Raw genomic sequence first — 15,086 nt, 5'->3', positions numbered from 1 at the left:
TAAATTCTTCTTGCTCCATTATGCTCTGTGTTTAGCTAGACAGTGCTTGGTATCATGTTTCTATGTGAATTTTTGCATATAATAACTCGGGACGCCCACTAGTTAAAATTCATAAACTAATTATATGGCTTCTCATTGATAATACTGTGATACTTCACATCAACTTATATTTGTCTCTTTATTTCTTTTGATGCCAAAATGAGCCATAATAGCACAATTATGAACCCCAAGCTCTTCATGTCCATGTTGTATATGCAGCACAACAACTAAATACATTGCAAATGTAACGTTTCAATATATGCTTTAGATAATTGAGTGATTGATGCGTAGAAGTCAATCACCTATTTGGTGTTGTTTTGATCTTCTACTTGAAATTCTAACCAAGATACTTGATTGGTCTATTTGTAGGTTTTTCTCAGATGCAGCAAGAATAGGAGGCTTAGGTGGAGTATTGATCACTTCGGCCTGGGATCAAAAATGATAACTTTACTGATCATGATGTTCTATTTTCATTTGGTTGGTTAATGATTAACAATAAGAAGTTGATTAGGATACATCAACCCTATGTATTCATTGCACTTACTCTTTGGCAGCTACTGGAAATCATAATGGCAAACATTGTGATACTGATCAAACCTTCGTGGGAGGGGCCGTAAATTATGTATAGACATGGTGTTCTATTTTTTTAAGTTTGTAAATATGATAAAGCAGGCTATGTAATTTAGTGATGCAATGGAAATATTTACTATCAATTTTTATGAGGTTAAATAATTTATTTATTGCTGTAATACTAGCAGTGGAATGAGGATAAATTTTTCATTTTTCAATTTTTTTTTCTTTTGCTTGGATTCTTTTCACACTGAATTATTGGTGGCAATGATGATTGGACAGCAATCAGGTTGGTCAGACTAGGCAGTGCGGGGCCCAGTACTGCTAAAGTAGAAAGAGAGACACCATTCCTAGAATGAGTGTCCTAAATCTCAATGGAAACGGGCAGCAAAGGGGACTGACATTGAATTGGTGGCTAATCAATTAATTGGTGCCCTTTTCAAACAATAGACACCCTTAGTGGAGGGTGTCCTATAGACAAACTTCTAGTAATGGAAGGTAGAAGCGTGCCGCTGGTTTATGATCTTCACAGCTTGTAATGCACCTACTTCTTAATCAAGCTGGAATTTCTTGGGGCATAAGTTATGACAGCTTATTGGATACCCCCTGCTTGCCGGCCTTCTGTACACGGTTCTGGGTATTGTGTTCCGTAGGCCTAGTCTGATTGGATTGGATGGGAACTGAATAGGTATGTTTTTCAGTTTTGTTTTCCAGTCATAAGATATCAATCATGTCACAATCAAGTATTCAAATGACTAAAAATTATGGTTGTTTGATTAGCTTCTGTTTATTTTCTTTTATTTTTGGAATTTTATATGACTATTAAGTAAGAATTTATGAATTTATACATATATATATATATATATATTTGCGCACATTTATTTGTGTGCTAGCTTGTGCCGTGGAGTTCAAAATGATTTCTCTACTCTTGCCCTCTATCTGTTTGTTAGAATCCCTATGATGTTGTGAGGTGTGATTTTCCATCTTGTATGTGCGATTTTCCATATTCTAATTCATAAAAATTCCTCTCTGTGCTAATATGCATGCGCACCTCTATTGTTGCAAATTTCTAACTCAGCCACTATTTCTATTCAAGTTTATATGAGAGAAACAAAGTGACAAGCTTACTAGGTTATGCAGATGGATTTGTATTAAAAGAAAATGATTATTTTGAGTCAAAAGTCAAAACTTAAACTAGAGTATGACATCTTTTAAAAAAGTGATTATCTTCGTGAAAAGAAGATTTTAAAATGCCACTAATACTGTTAGAGTACCCTTTTTCAACAGTACACAAGCATTTTCCTTGTGAATTCAACAACTTCAATAATTAGTCAAAGAGATCTTAACTTAATCCCCAAATTCTTAATCCTTACCTGACTCTGCAATCTAATGATATTATATGCCCATATTCTTCCATAAAAATCTGCACACATCATCTTTCATCATTTCTGTTAGAGGCTACTTCTAGAAAATTAGTAGTTTAATGGCGATAGATGTAAACATGCATATTAAAACTGAACTTACACTCTAGTCACCAATATAAAATGCAATATAAAACACATCTTCTACTCTAGCTAGCTTTCAATTCTTCTTCTGCTCTGTTTCTTATGCAATCACCATGAATTTCAGGAGGGTTTCAATAATATAAAATGCCAAGTACATAGAATCTACATTGATAAAGGGTTCAATACTAATGCATATCTTAGACTCTAAACCCTAACTTAATCCGTAGCTCAATCGGATAACTCATCGTCTGCAAGTGATACAGAATTTTTGAGCTCCTCATTACTAGCAGGTAAAACAACTTGAAGATTAATTATAGGTCCAGAAATGTAGGTTCATATATACATGCCAACTCTTATAAATCTCGCTCCGGAGAATAACTCACACTCATTTATTGGGTATCAGAACATGAATATCAATGACATTTCAAAAATCATGAAAATGATTGACTTGTTACATCTGTTAAATATATATGCTGGTGCAGTAGTGCCTAGTGAAACCTCAAACTTCACCAAAATATGCTTCTAAAAAAAATCTATATACAAAATAACACAATATAAATAGGTCCAAACGAATATAGGGCCTAATATGAAGAAGCAGAGAGGTTTGAGAAATGGTGGTATCATAAGAGCAAGTTCACCCGTAGTCAAGAAATGTCAAGGTCGAAAAGTCAAGAATTCGACCAGTCAAGTAACTGTTCACTGCCACTGGACATGGGTTTCCACCCGTTTTTTTTTCTTGACCTGTCAAGACTGTTCATGTATCACTATTCATTTTCATTGTTTATTGATTGTTTTAACTGTTCATTTTTACTGTTTTTTTTTTTATATTTTAAAATTAAAATATATTTGATGTAAATAGATAATAATAATGAATATTTGTGGATAATTAATCTCATAATTATGCAATTTACTAAGAGGTGTGTGTTTTAATAAGAGGAATTTTCAAATACAACTTTTATTTCATAAAATTTATGCTTACATAAATGAAAAACTAGGAATAAGTACAATACAATTACACAACATGCATAATCACCTAATTATTCAAATCATGATCCTCATCCTCTCTAGGAATCCAATTTGTGTTTGAAGGTTCGTCATTAGGGTTAGGGTTGGTGGAATCACCCGTAGAGAAAGGTGAAAATTGTGGTTGTGTAGGATATCTCCCGGGTAAGGTGGTTGCGGAAAGTATCCACCGGGGTAAGGGGGTTGTGGGAATCCACCGGTGAATGGAGGTGGTGGGAATCCACCGGTGAAGGGAGGTTGTGGGTATGCACCGGGGTAAGGTGGTTGTGGGTATGCATCGGGGTAAGGAGATTGTGGGTATGCACCACCAAAATTGGGTTGCGGATAATATCCACCCATAAAAGGTGGCGTCTGCTCGCCAAGATCTTCTTTCTCCGCTATCTTCTTTTGCTTTCTTGACCAATAACGCTTTTTATTTGGCGTCATTTGACTTGTATCAATCTCCATAATACGCTCTTCCCTCTCTTTAATTCGCTCTTCCCTCTCTTGTAATAGGAGTTTCTCTTTTCTCATTTCGATTTGCAAGAGGATACATGCTCGTTGATTTTCCTCTTGGAGACTTCGAGCGAATTCCTCATCAAGTTTTTTCTTGCCCGTGGTTGCCTCTATTTGGTTGTTCGCTATACTCTCGAGTGTGCTTGACAAAGGACTTTGATCTTGCGTTGCCTTCTTTTCTTTCCGTATTGCTTCTTGGGCAGCCTTCCTTCCTTGAGGCCTCACATTAGGATTTGTGGTTTCACCTGCAATTACCTCATCTACATCCATGTCCAAGTTGATGGGAGAATTTCCTGGAATTGGTTGTGTGCACTTATGTTGATTTCCTTCATTTGATGTTCCTCTGGATGTATGGTTAGGGATGTCTTTAAATTGTGCAAAGCCCTCCACAACAGCGTAACTATCAAAACTCTGAAAATTGTGTCTTTTGGTCTTCCCACTTTTTCTCTTCATCCGGGCATGCCACAATTTATGTGCTTCATCTTGCTACGTAATTAAAAAAAACAATAAAAAAATACAATTAGTACAAATATAAACGCTATTATGAATGATCATCTATTATAAAGGTCATAATTTTAATAAGAAAGTATCTCACCATGTTACAATAAAAATCAATAAGTACAAATATAAACATCGTTGTAATTACATCATTATTTATCAACTAATTATTTTAATTATAACGAAAACCATTTACTACAATTAAAACGATATTATAATTACTACATGTTAAAGGAAAAACATATTGTGTGCCTTCGTCAAAGCAATTGACGGAGAGGGAATCAAAGAATCAGTGATTACCATCAATCAGCACAATTATAGATCAATCAGCATTCAATGTATTTAATGTAATTAATATTTCCGTTGTAACTCTATCCCTATATAAAGGGACTATGAAATGAAATGAGTAGACTATTCCAATTGTCATTTTACTTCAACTGAAAAAAACTCTCGTTTTGAAAAAAAAAAAACCCTAAAAGAAATAACTTTTCTTTTCTGCCGCCATCCAAAAAAATAAAAATAAAAATAACCGGCCTCCTCCCCTCTGCAGTCCAGACCGGCCCGGCCTCCATCTCCCTTGCAGCAGATCTGCACCTGTTCTGCTCATCCCAGCGCGCTGCTGCATTTCAAGATCGACGAGCCCCACGGCGCCTCATCAGACCGGATTACTAAGGGCACCCAAATCATCCAACACAGCCCTTCTCACCGCCCAACGCTGGAATCAGCTCCACTGCCATATCCTTTCAGACCCAACAATTGGATTTGGGCACCAGAGAACAACTCCTCCGGATTGTGTTTCTCCGCCTTCACCCAGCCCAGAGCAATTTGCTCTCTGCACCCATCGGCTTCCCGGGTCCTCGCCCAGCGCCTCCGCTCCAACCTTGCACCGCCGGACAGCCTCCGATCCAACCTTTCTCCCATCGCTGCTGCAGCAACCCAGCAGGCAAACCCACCCTGCGTCGATCCCAGCACCGATCCCTGCAGCACCAGACTTTTTTGACCCAGACCCGACGATCTCCGGTCCATTTCCTACCCAAACCCGTCAAAGAACGACGAACGAGATTCCGGCAACTCAAAAGAAATAGCCACCGTACCCAGACCTCCGACGATTAGATTTGCTGAACAAGTCCGGGACCAACCAGCTCCGACGACCCAGATTCAAGAAACTAGACGGAGAAAGAAGAGCAGAAGGAGGAAGACGCGAAAGGAAGAAGAAAAAAAAAAGAGGCAACTCGGGCCGAAGTAAGGACCCGGCCCAAAAAAAAAAGAAAAAAAAAGAAAAAGGGGCCCAAAGAACAGAAGGCCCAGAGAAAAAAAAACAAAAACAGAAACGCAAAAAAAAAAAAAAGAAAAAAAAGGGGAGAAGGGCCCAAGTTTACACCCGGCCCAAATAAAAAATAAAATAAAATAAAAAAAAGCAGCAGCAGGCCCTGAAATGAAAAAAAAAAAACAGAAAAAGAAAAGAAAAAAAGAGAGGCCCTGCGGCCCAGACAAGAAAAAAAAAATAGGCTTGCAGCCTAGAGAAAAAAAAAAAAAAAAAAAACAAGGCCCATTACTGAATAGAGGAAGCGGCCCAGTTTTTCTCAAGTCCAAAAACATCATTATGCACGCCTGCATCAACACGCGCGTGCTCTAGGATTGTTTTATTTTTTGAAACCAAGTATGTTCTCTTTAATTTATTTAAATTTCATACTATGGTCAATTCTCATTATTTATTTTCTTGAGCATGCTATATATTTTATTATTTACGCTTTTATTATATTTTGTTATTAAGCATGTTTAATTAGATAATTTAGATTGTTTTAAGCATGCCTTATTATTTATGTTTTATATCATTATATTTAAGCATGATTTATAATTATGTTTAAGCATGCTTTATATTTTATTGCTTATGTTTTTATTATGCAATTGTGAGCATGTTTTGTGAATTTTATTTACTCTTATATAATTTTTTCTAAGCATGCATTTATATTATGCTATTATTTAAATTTTATTTTACGCATGATATATTATTGTTATTATTATGTGTAGTATATAATTTGTTGTATATTTGTGAAATTTGAGCATGCAATGTAGCTTATTTTTATATGATATATTTAAATGTACTATGATTATTATTATTATTATTATTATTTTAAATACAACATATCAATACCGTTTGGCCATGATAATGAACTTTCATGTGCATTATACACACAACATTACCGTGATAAAGTATTTTCACATAGCATCGAAAAAAAAAAAATGTGTGACCATTACGAATCTTGTTCTTGAAATCTAATTCATATGTTTGGAAAATAATTTACGTGGATGTCTTTATGACTGCGTAATTTATATCTTCTCTCTTGTTTTATGTAGATGGCTGATCCAACTCGACCTGAGTTTGACATCTTGGACTCAGAAGGACTTGAGTACCATCGTTGGGTTTCCGATATGGAAACTGCCTTTGTGGCAAAAGACTACACTACCACCATTACTGATCCCAAAGATGATGAACTATCTAATAAGGTGAAAGCAGATGCCTTAATTTTTCTGAGGCGACATATTGATCCTAGCCTACGCTGGGAGTACCTTCAGTTGAAGACACCCAAAGCACTGTGGGATGCCCTTAAAGGACATTTTGGGAACATTCACGATACTTTGCTCCCAGGACTGGTTGTTCAGTGGAATGGAATCCGCTTGCTTGACTATAAAAATGTCAATGACTTCAACAAGGACATGTTGCGCTTAAAGGCACGTCTCAATTTTTGTGGAAGGGAAATCACAGAAGATGATATGATCTACAAGACTCTTACCACCTTTCCTAATTCAGCTTTTATACTAGCGAACCAGTATCAGTTGGATTATGACAACAAAAGAATCACAACCTTCAATAAGTTAATAAGCCTACTGCAAGTGGCTGAGAGACAAAATAAGATTCTCTTGAATAACAATGTCAGGCCCACTGGGACAAAGAAAATTCCCGAGGCTAATTATGGAAAAATGAAAGGTGGAAATAACTCCAATGCAAGGGGGTTTAGAAGTGTTGATCCCTACCCACGTGGCAACCATGCACCACGTGGAAAGGGACATGGGGATCGTGGAAACAAGATGCAAAAGGAAAGCGTTAACAATGAACCATGCTATAGGTGTGGATTCATTGGGCATTGGTACAAGAACTGCCAAGCAAACAACCGAGTAGTAGCCAATTACAAGAGGTATAGAGAGTCTAAAGAACAAGAGGCTCACTATATGGAAGAAGGAGGTCATGACCTAGACGTCAACCTTACAGTTGCAGACTCCAATGGCAAAGAGGAACTTGCTAAGTCAATGGATGCTCTCAATCTTGACTGATCTGCTTTATTCATTTTATTTTCCAAAAACAGTTGTGAAGGCATCATGCCTCATTTTTAATTAGACTATTGTTTAAGTCTTAAAGTTTATTTTCAATCATGGATTGATGAATAAGATTTCTGAACAAGACCTTGATTTGATTATCGTTGGCTTATTAATAAATTTTGAATTTTATTCTGAAGCACTGAATTTATTCAAATTTATTTACTATACACATATTTACATGGTTCAACATAGCACTATGAAGATGTAAAGCAATACATCTAGAGAAAAAAATTATTAGAATGAAAAGAATACCATTCTACGCAAATAGAAATACTCTAAAGAATATGAGTTATATTTTCTAAATACCTCCCATTTATTTATAGGAATGAATGGAGGAGAAATTGAGTGCTTAGATGATAGTGGGACTACCCACACAATATTAAGAAATAGGCAATTATTCATTGAACTAATAGCCTATAATTCCTCTGTGACTACGATGATTGGATTATCACAACTAGTAAAAGGGCGAGGAACTGCCAAATTTTTGCTGCCTAATGGCGCAACATTTCAAGTCACAGACGCTCTATATGCACCAAGAGCTAATCGAACCTTGTTAATGTTTCAAAGCAATTTGTGCCGACGGTTATCGTGTAAAGACACACCGTGAGAATGGAACTGAATACCTTGATATTACATCTAATGACTGTGGAAGGAAACACATCTTAGAGAAACTTTTGAGTCAATTTAGTGGACTGTACCTCACTACGATTCGGATCATTGAATCCTATACTGTCACCAACAATGAAATGTGGGACACTGACTCATACAGGCTTTTTGCATGACCACCTATGGCACCGAGGTCGTGACATGATGATCCGTATTTTTCAAGAACTCACACGGACATCCCTTCTTTTGAGTGAAAAATGGGAGAAAAATCCGCCACACTGCAAGGTGTCGGTTCTAGTATTGCTCAAATGCAGTTATTGACTTCTGAAGTACCAGAAGCACTACCTCCCTCCCATTATGCCTCATTAACTATTTCAAAGGCACATCACTCGTTTTGCAAAGCCTGCTCTTTAGCAAAAACAGGATCGAGACCTTCCTATGCTAAAGATACAAAACAAAACATTCCATTCTTACAAAGGATACAAAGAAATGTCTGTGGACCTATCCATCCAGAATGCGGACCATTCAAGTACTTTATGGTTCTGGTGGATGCTTCGACAATCTGGTCACATGTCGTTTTATTGTCCACAAGAAATGCTGCAACACTCCTAGCACAGATTATACGTTTAAGGGCTCACCACCCTGATTGCCTTATCAAGTCTATAAGGCTTGATAACGCTAGAGTTTACATCAAAAGCATTTGATGATTATTGCATGCCTATCGAGATTGATGTAGAGCATCCTATACCCCATGTGCATACACAAAATGGTCTCGCAGAAACCACCATCGAAAGGCTACAGATGGTGGCTAGGGCATTGGTTATGCGCCCCAACCTGCCTATATTTGCCTGGGGTTATGCAATATTGCACGCAGCTTTACTTATTCGTTTAAGACCCACAGCTAGCCAACCATTTTCTGCGTACCAGTTGGTAACTGGATATGAGCCTGACACCTCACACTTACGCATATTTGGTTGAGCAGTATATGTGCCTATTGCGCCCCCACAGCGCACCACAATGGGTCCTCAGAGACGATTAAGTATTTATGTTGGATACGAATCCCCAACAATTATCTGCTATTTGGAATCCTTGACAGGCGATCTCTCTACCGCTAGATTTGCGGATTGTCACTTTGATGAGACAGTCTTCCTGTCGTTAGGGGGAGATAGGAAAAAGGATTTTCCAAGGGAACGACAGGAATTGTCATGGTTTGTCCCCACTCTGTCTCATTTTGATCCCCGCACTTCACAAAGTGAAAGTGAAGTGAAAAGAATAATCGATCTTCAGAATATAGCAGATTCGATGCCTGATGCGTTTACTGATATCGTAAAAGTGACGAGATCATATATACCAGCTGCAAATGTGCCTGTAAGGTTAGAAGTCCCCAACAAGGGGCACGGTGCCGCAGATAGAGGCACTGCAACCGCACTTAGTGGAGGTGTGGTTGAGGCCGTGGCTCCCCAAGGAAGAGGGGGAGGCCACTTGGTTCGATTGACACTCACCCAAGGAAGAAGAGGGTGAGTAAGGCACAAACCAATCATCAATGTATAGAATCCCTCTCATGAGATTGTCTCTGATTATAGTTATGTCCATGAATCAATACTGGAGGACGCTCCAATGTTTGAAATGATTCTAGAGAACAAAGAAATCTCAAAGGATTACGAGAGTACGTATGAGTTGATAGAAAGATCTTCCATACACATTGATGATATATACTGTTGCTCAAGGAATCATAGAGCACGATGATATCGAACCACGCTCTGTTGAAAAATGTCAACAAAGAGCAGATTGGCCTAAATGGAAAGAATCAATCCAGGTAGAATTAGATTCTCTGACAAAGAGACAGGTATTTGGTCAGGTAGTGCTAACCCCACCAAGTGTAAAGCCTGTAGGACATAAATGAGTCTTTGTCAGAAAGCGTAATGAGAAGAATGAAGTCCTGAGGTGGCTCGCCTTGTAGTGCAAGGTTTCTCACAACGCCCTGGAACTGACTACAAGGAGACATACTCTCCCGTAATGGACGTTATAACGTTCCGCTACTTAGTTAGCTTAGTAATTTCCGAAGGACTGGAAATGCAGCTTATGGATGTGGTTACTGCATAGCTCTATGGGGATCTAGATTCAGAGATATATATGAAAAGTGCCTAATGACCTTACATTACCCAAGTCAAGTGACTCTAAACCACAGAGTGCGTTTGCAATTAAGTTGAAACGCTCACTTTACGGATTGAAACAATCCAGACGGATGTGGTATACCCGTCTAAGTGACTACTTGATTGGGAAGAGATATAAGAACGATGAATTATGCCCCTACGTATTCATAAAGAAAACAAGTTCCGGATTTGCAAATTGTAGTAGAATATGTCATAATTGGTACTCTTGATGAAATAAGAGAAACCGTGAGCTACTTGAAATCCGAATTTGAGATGAAGGATCTTGGGAAAACTCAATTCTATCTAGGTCTTGAACTAGAACACCGAGTTTGTGGAATATTAATCCACCAGTCTGCATATGTCCAAAGGTCAGGCGATATAACATGGACAAAGCACATCCTGCTAGCACTCCCATGATCGGTCGAAGTTTGGATGCAAGGAAAGATCCATTTCGTCCAAAGGAAGATGACGAACAAGTGTTGGGAGCTGAAATTCCCTATCTAAGTGCAATAGGCGCATCATTGTACTTAGTCCAATTCACTCGACCAGACATTGCATTCTCAGTGAACTTGTTAGCTAGATTTAGCTCAGCGCCAACGCAGCGTCACTGGAATGGTATCAAGAACATTTTTGATACCTAAAAGGAACCATTGACTTAGGACTGTTCTTTCCCTACAGAGAGACAAGAGGGACCGCAGATGGAACTGCAATCCCTAAAGGAAATGTTGATGGCGAAAACGTCACTCATTATACTAAAACGTCAAATGACGTTTTGAATTGTTTTGCTGATATTGGATACGTATCTGACCCACATATCGTTCCCAAACTAGTTATGTATTTACCAATGGGAACACGGCGATATCTTGGAGATCAACCAAGCAAACCTTTGTGGCTACCTCCTCGAACCACTCAGAGATCATTGTTCTACATGAGGCGGTTCTTGAGTGTGTATGGTTAAGAACTATCATTGCACATATTTGAGGGACTAGTGGTTTGAGTTATACCACTGAAGAGCCTACTTGCATTTACGAACACAATGCAGCTTGCATCGAACAGATGAAGCTAGGTTATATTAAGGGTGATAACACAAAACACATATCGCCAAAGTTGTCCTACAATCAGCAACAACAAACTCTCCTCAAGATTCAAATGAATCAAGTAAGGTCTGAGGAGAATGTGGCAGATTTGTTCACCAAATCATTGCCTAAGGACACATTTGAGAAACATGTGAAAAGCATAGGAATGCGAAGACTTTCCAAGCTCCCTAGATTAATGTAAGTATCAGGGGGAGGTGTAGACGTCAGGGGGAGTCTAACACACACATATCATACTCAAATGTAAAAGGTGCGTTGTGCTCTTTTCCTTCGACCAAGGTATATTTTTGTCCCACAGGGTTTTTATTGTTACTTGGCAAGGTTTTTAGTGAGGCAACAACTCATGCACCATTTCGTCTTTGACTTGGCAAAAGGGGGAGTGTTAAAGGAAAAACATATTGTGTGCCTTCGTCAAAGCAACTGACGGAGAGGGAATCAAGGAATCAGTGATTACCATCAATCAGCACAATTATAGATCAATCAGCATTCAATGTATTTAATGTAATTAATATTTCCGTTGTAACTTTATCTCTATATAAAGGGACTACGAAATGAAATGAGTAGACTATTCCAATTGTCATTTTACTTCAACACTACATTATTTATCAAGTAATATTTTACTATAATATATCAACAAATTAAATGATTTATCAACAAATACATACCTCATCAACCGCATTCGAACCGCTCTTGTACCAATTTTTCTCTTGCCTTAATGCACAATGCCACTCAAAGAGTTCAACCTTCAAAATTTTCCACCTTCCCTGCAAAGATTGGGTTGATTGGCTCTTGGGCCAATTTGAGTCAAAGTGTCGCTTCACGCGCAACCATAAGTCGTTTTTTTTTCTGATTTGTGCCCACAGCCGGACATTGGCTTACAGCTTTCCAAGACTTGCACAATTGAACATCTTCCTTATCGGTCCATCTCCTTTTCTCTTCGGTATTATCATCTTCACTTTGATCTCCCACGTGTCCGGCCACTGGACTTGTGTTTCCCCTTTGTTCGGCCATATTGGATAATGAAAAATTTGGATGATGAGAGCTATATGAAGAGGAGGAAGGTGTAACTATGAAATCTAATTTTTTTTGGGTGTGAGATGTTAGAAAAAATTGTAGGTAATTTATAGAGAAATTTTTACAATTTTTTACATTTTTTTTGTTACCGTTTCTAACCGTTAAAACCCAATTCTACTATATTTCAAGGCAACCGTCGGATCCTCAAATAAAATTGAAACCAACGGCCAAGATTAAAGGACAGTTGGATTCAAAAATCTGTTCAGCCAACGGCTCCTGTGCACGTGTCTCGACTACGGCCCACTATATGTCACTACGCGACAAAAAACTGGGTACCACGTGCTGCGGCGTTTTCTGCTTGGTCGGTCTGTTTCACGCTCTCGTCCATCGCGTGTCTAGTTGGGCGTCAGTGACTGACGTCACCCATGTGTGGAGCTCGGGCCGAGCTGGCAGTGAAGATGACTGGGTCAGGAAATTAGTCACGGGCTTGCCCCTTTTTTTGCCCTTGGTCATGCAAAGCCAAGACTTGGCTGGTCAAGGTTGGGCCGCTGGAAGCAAAAATATCACTTAGCCCGGTCAACACATCAGCAATCCCTGCTGGTGCCCGGTCAAACCGAGACCGCTGGACTTGCTCTAAGGGTACAGGAGGAATCATTTGGCCCATACATATATAATAGTTACCGCTCAATATGCACTATCAGCTTACAATTTATGACCTGAACTGTCGGAAAGAGTGTATAGTGACTACTTAATTTCTTATCATTTTTCAAATTTGACATAAAACGATTAAAACCTCTTTAGGAACCCAAAAAATGAAATGATTTGACGTAAAACCTCTTAGAAATCCAGAATGAATTTTTTTTCTTTCACGTCAACTCCTTGACCTATGAATAGGATTAATATATCTTTCAAGCCAACCGCGTCCATTGAGAGTTTGAGACTCAATAATATATATATGAATGGGGTTAGTACTCGTGCGCCTTGTCATCCGTCTCTTTATTAAGACATAATAACAGAGTGAAAACCCAAAATAAATTGATTTTGAATTGATAATCGAAACCCCTGAAGCAAAATAGAAATCAAATACATAAGAAACAATTAGAAGAAAATCAAACAGAACAAACAAAGCATAAAGATTCAGACAAAGAGGGTGATGCTTGCCCAAAAAACCAAAAGACAAAGATGGTGGCCAACCACCCTTCTTTTTCTCCCTTTTAATGTACATTTTGCATCAACGTGCAACGTGATATATTCCTCTCTCTCCCCGATTATTTGCCAGCGCACACTTTTGTTAAGAGATGGGTAATGTCGATAACAGAAACCTGCTTGCCATAACGATCATGATGATTCTCTTCTCATCAACATTGGCCCTTAGAAAACTGAACGATCGGCGGGAAGATGCAAACGACAACGTTGCCAAGATCTTCATCGACTGGATCATACGACACCGAAGGATGTACTTGAATGAGTCCCACAAACATGAGCGCTTTCAGATATTCAAAACCAACTGGGAATACGTCGAAAACTTCAAGAAGCTCAGTAATAAGACCTATACCGTAGGTCTCAATGAGTTCTCTGACTTAACCACGGAAGAATTCCGGGCAACTTATGGCTGCAGCATAGATCCCATTCCAAACAGTATCCACACAAACTCCACCTCCTCATCTCCTGATGTCAGCATCGAGTATCTTGACTATGATACATGCGATGAAACAAAGGATTGGACGAAAGAAGGATACGTGACCAGCCCTGGGATGCAAAATACATGTCGTAATTACCAAAACCCGAGCCAATTAACCAAAGTATCAGTACTGCTTTCGAGTTTCGACCATATATAGCTAGTTTATTTAATATCTCATGGCTGATGCTGTTTGTTACTTTGTTTTGCACAAACTAACTAAGGGCTGTGTTGTTTTTTTCAAGTGACTTCTTATTTTTCTCTCCATTAATATTTCTCATGCATGCACGAAGGTTCATGCTGGGCATTTGCGGCCGTAGCAGGAGTGGAAGGGATTGCACAAATCAGGAACAGAGAAAACCCAGCTCGACTATCCGTGCAGCAGCTCGTTGATTGTGATGAGAAGTATAACAGAGGCTGCAGAGGCGGTCTCGCAAGATATGCCTACGACTACATAGTAAGGAACGGAGGCATCACCAGTGCCGAAAATTACCCATATACTGATTCGGAAGGACAGTGCGACCTCGCTAAGGAAAAACAATTTGATGCAAGTATCACTGGGTTTACTCTCGTGCCGCCAAATGACGAGTTTGAGCTGATGAAGGCAGTATGCATGCAGCCGGTATCGGCCAGAATTACGTTGACAGGTGAACTTCAGCGCTACACTGGTGGAGTATTCAGTGGAGAGTGTGGAATGGAGTTAGGGCACGCTGTGACCATTGTTGGAATGGGGAAGACTGATGACGGCATTAAGTACTGGAAATTAATGAATTCGTGGGGTGAGATGTGGGGCGAAGGAGGGTATCTTAGAATTCTCAGAGGAACTGGCAAGCCAGAAGGTCATTGTGGCATAAATATTGAACCTTCTTATCCCGATATTGGTGACCCTTGACTCCTTCCTGCATACATTTGTTGATAATTAGATGATCGAAAATAAAACATGCTGAAGCAGAGATTCTTTTATTTCTTTTGTTGTTTTCAAATAATTGTACGAGAGGTTCCTGGGACGTTCCATCTATGAAAAATCAGTGAT

General features: G+C 38.9%; 1 protein-coding gene across 1 annotated transcript; it reads left to right on the top strand.

Moving 5' to 3' along the window:
* The first annotated feature begins 13,662 nt into the window (after positions 1-13,662).
* On the top strand, positions 13,663-15,086 carry LOC112203007 (macrodontain-1). The gene is made up of 2 exons (XM_024344038.2): positions 13,663-14,145; positions 14,347-15,086. The coding sequence occupies exons 1-2, from the start codon at positions 13,674-13,676 to the stop codon at positions 14,943-14,945; spliced, it is 1,071 nt and encodes a 356-aa protein (XP_024199806.1). The 5' UTR covers positions 13,663-13,673; the 3' UTR covers positions 14,946-15,086.

Source organism: Rosa chinensis, chromosome 5 (assembly GCF_002994745.2).
Source record: "Rosa chinensis cultivar Old Blush chromosome 5, RchiOBHm-V2, whole genome shotgun sequence".
NCBI classification, from domain to species: domain Eukaryota; kingdom Viridiplantae; phylum Streptophyta; class Magnoliopsida; order Rosales; family Rosaceae; genus Rosa; species Rosa chinensis.
The sequence above is the reverse complement of the archived record's forward strand: the minus strand, read 5'-3'. Positions and strand labels throughout refer to the sequence as shown.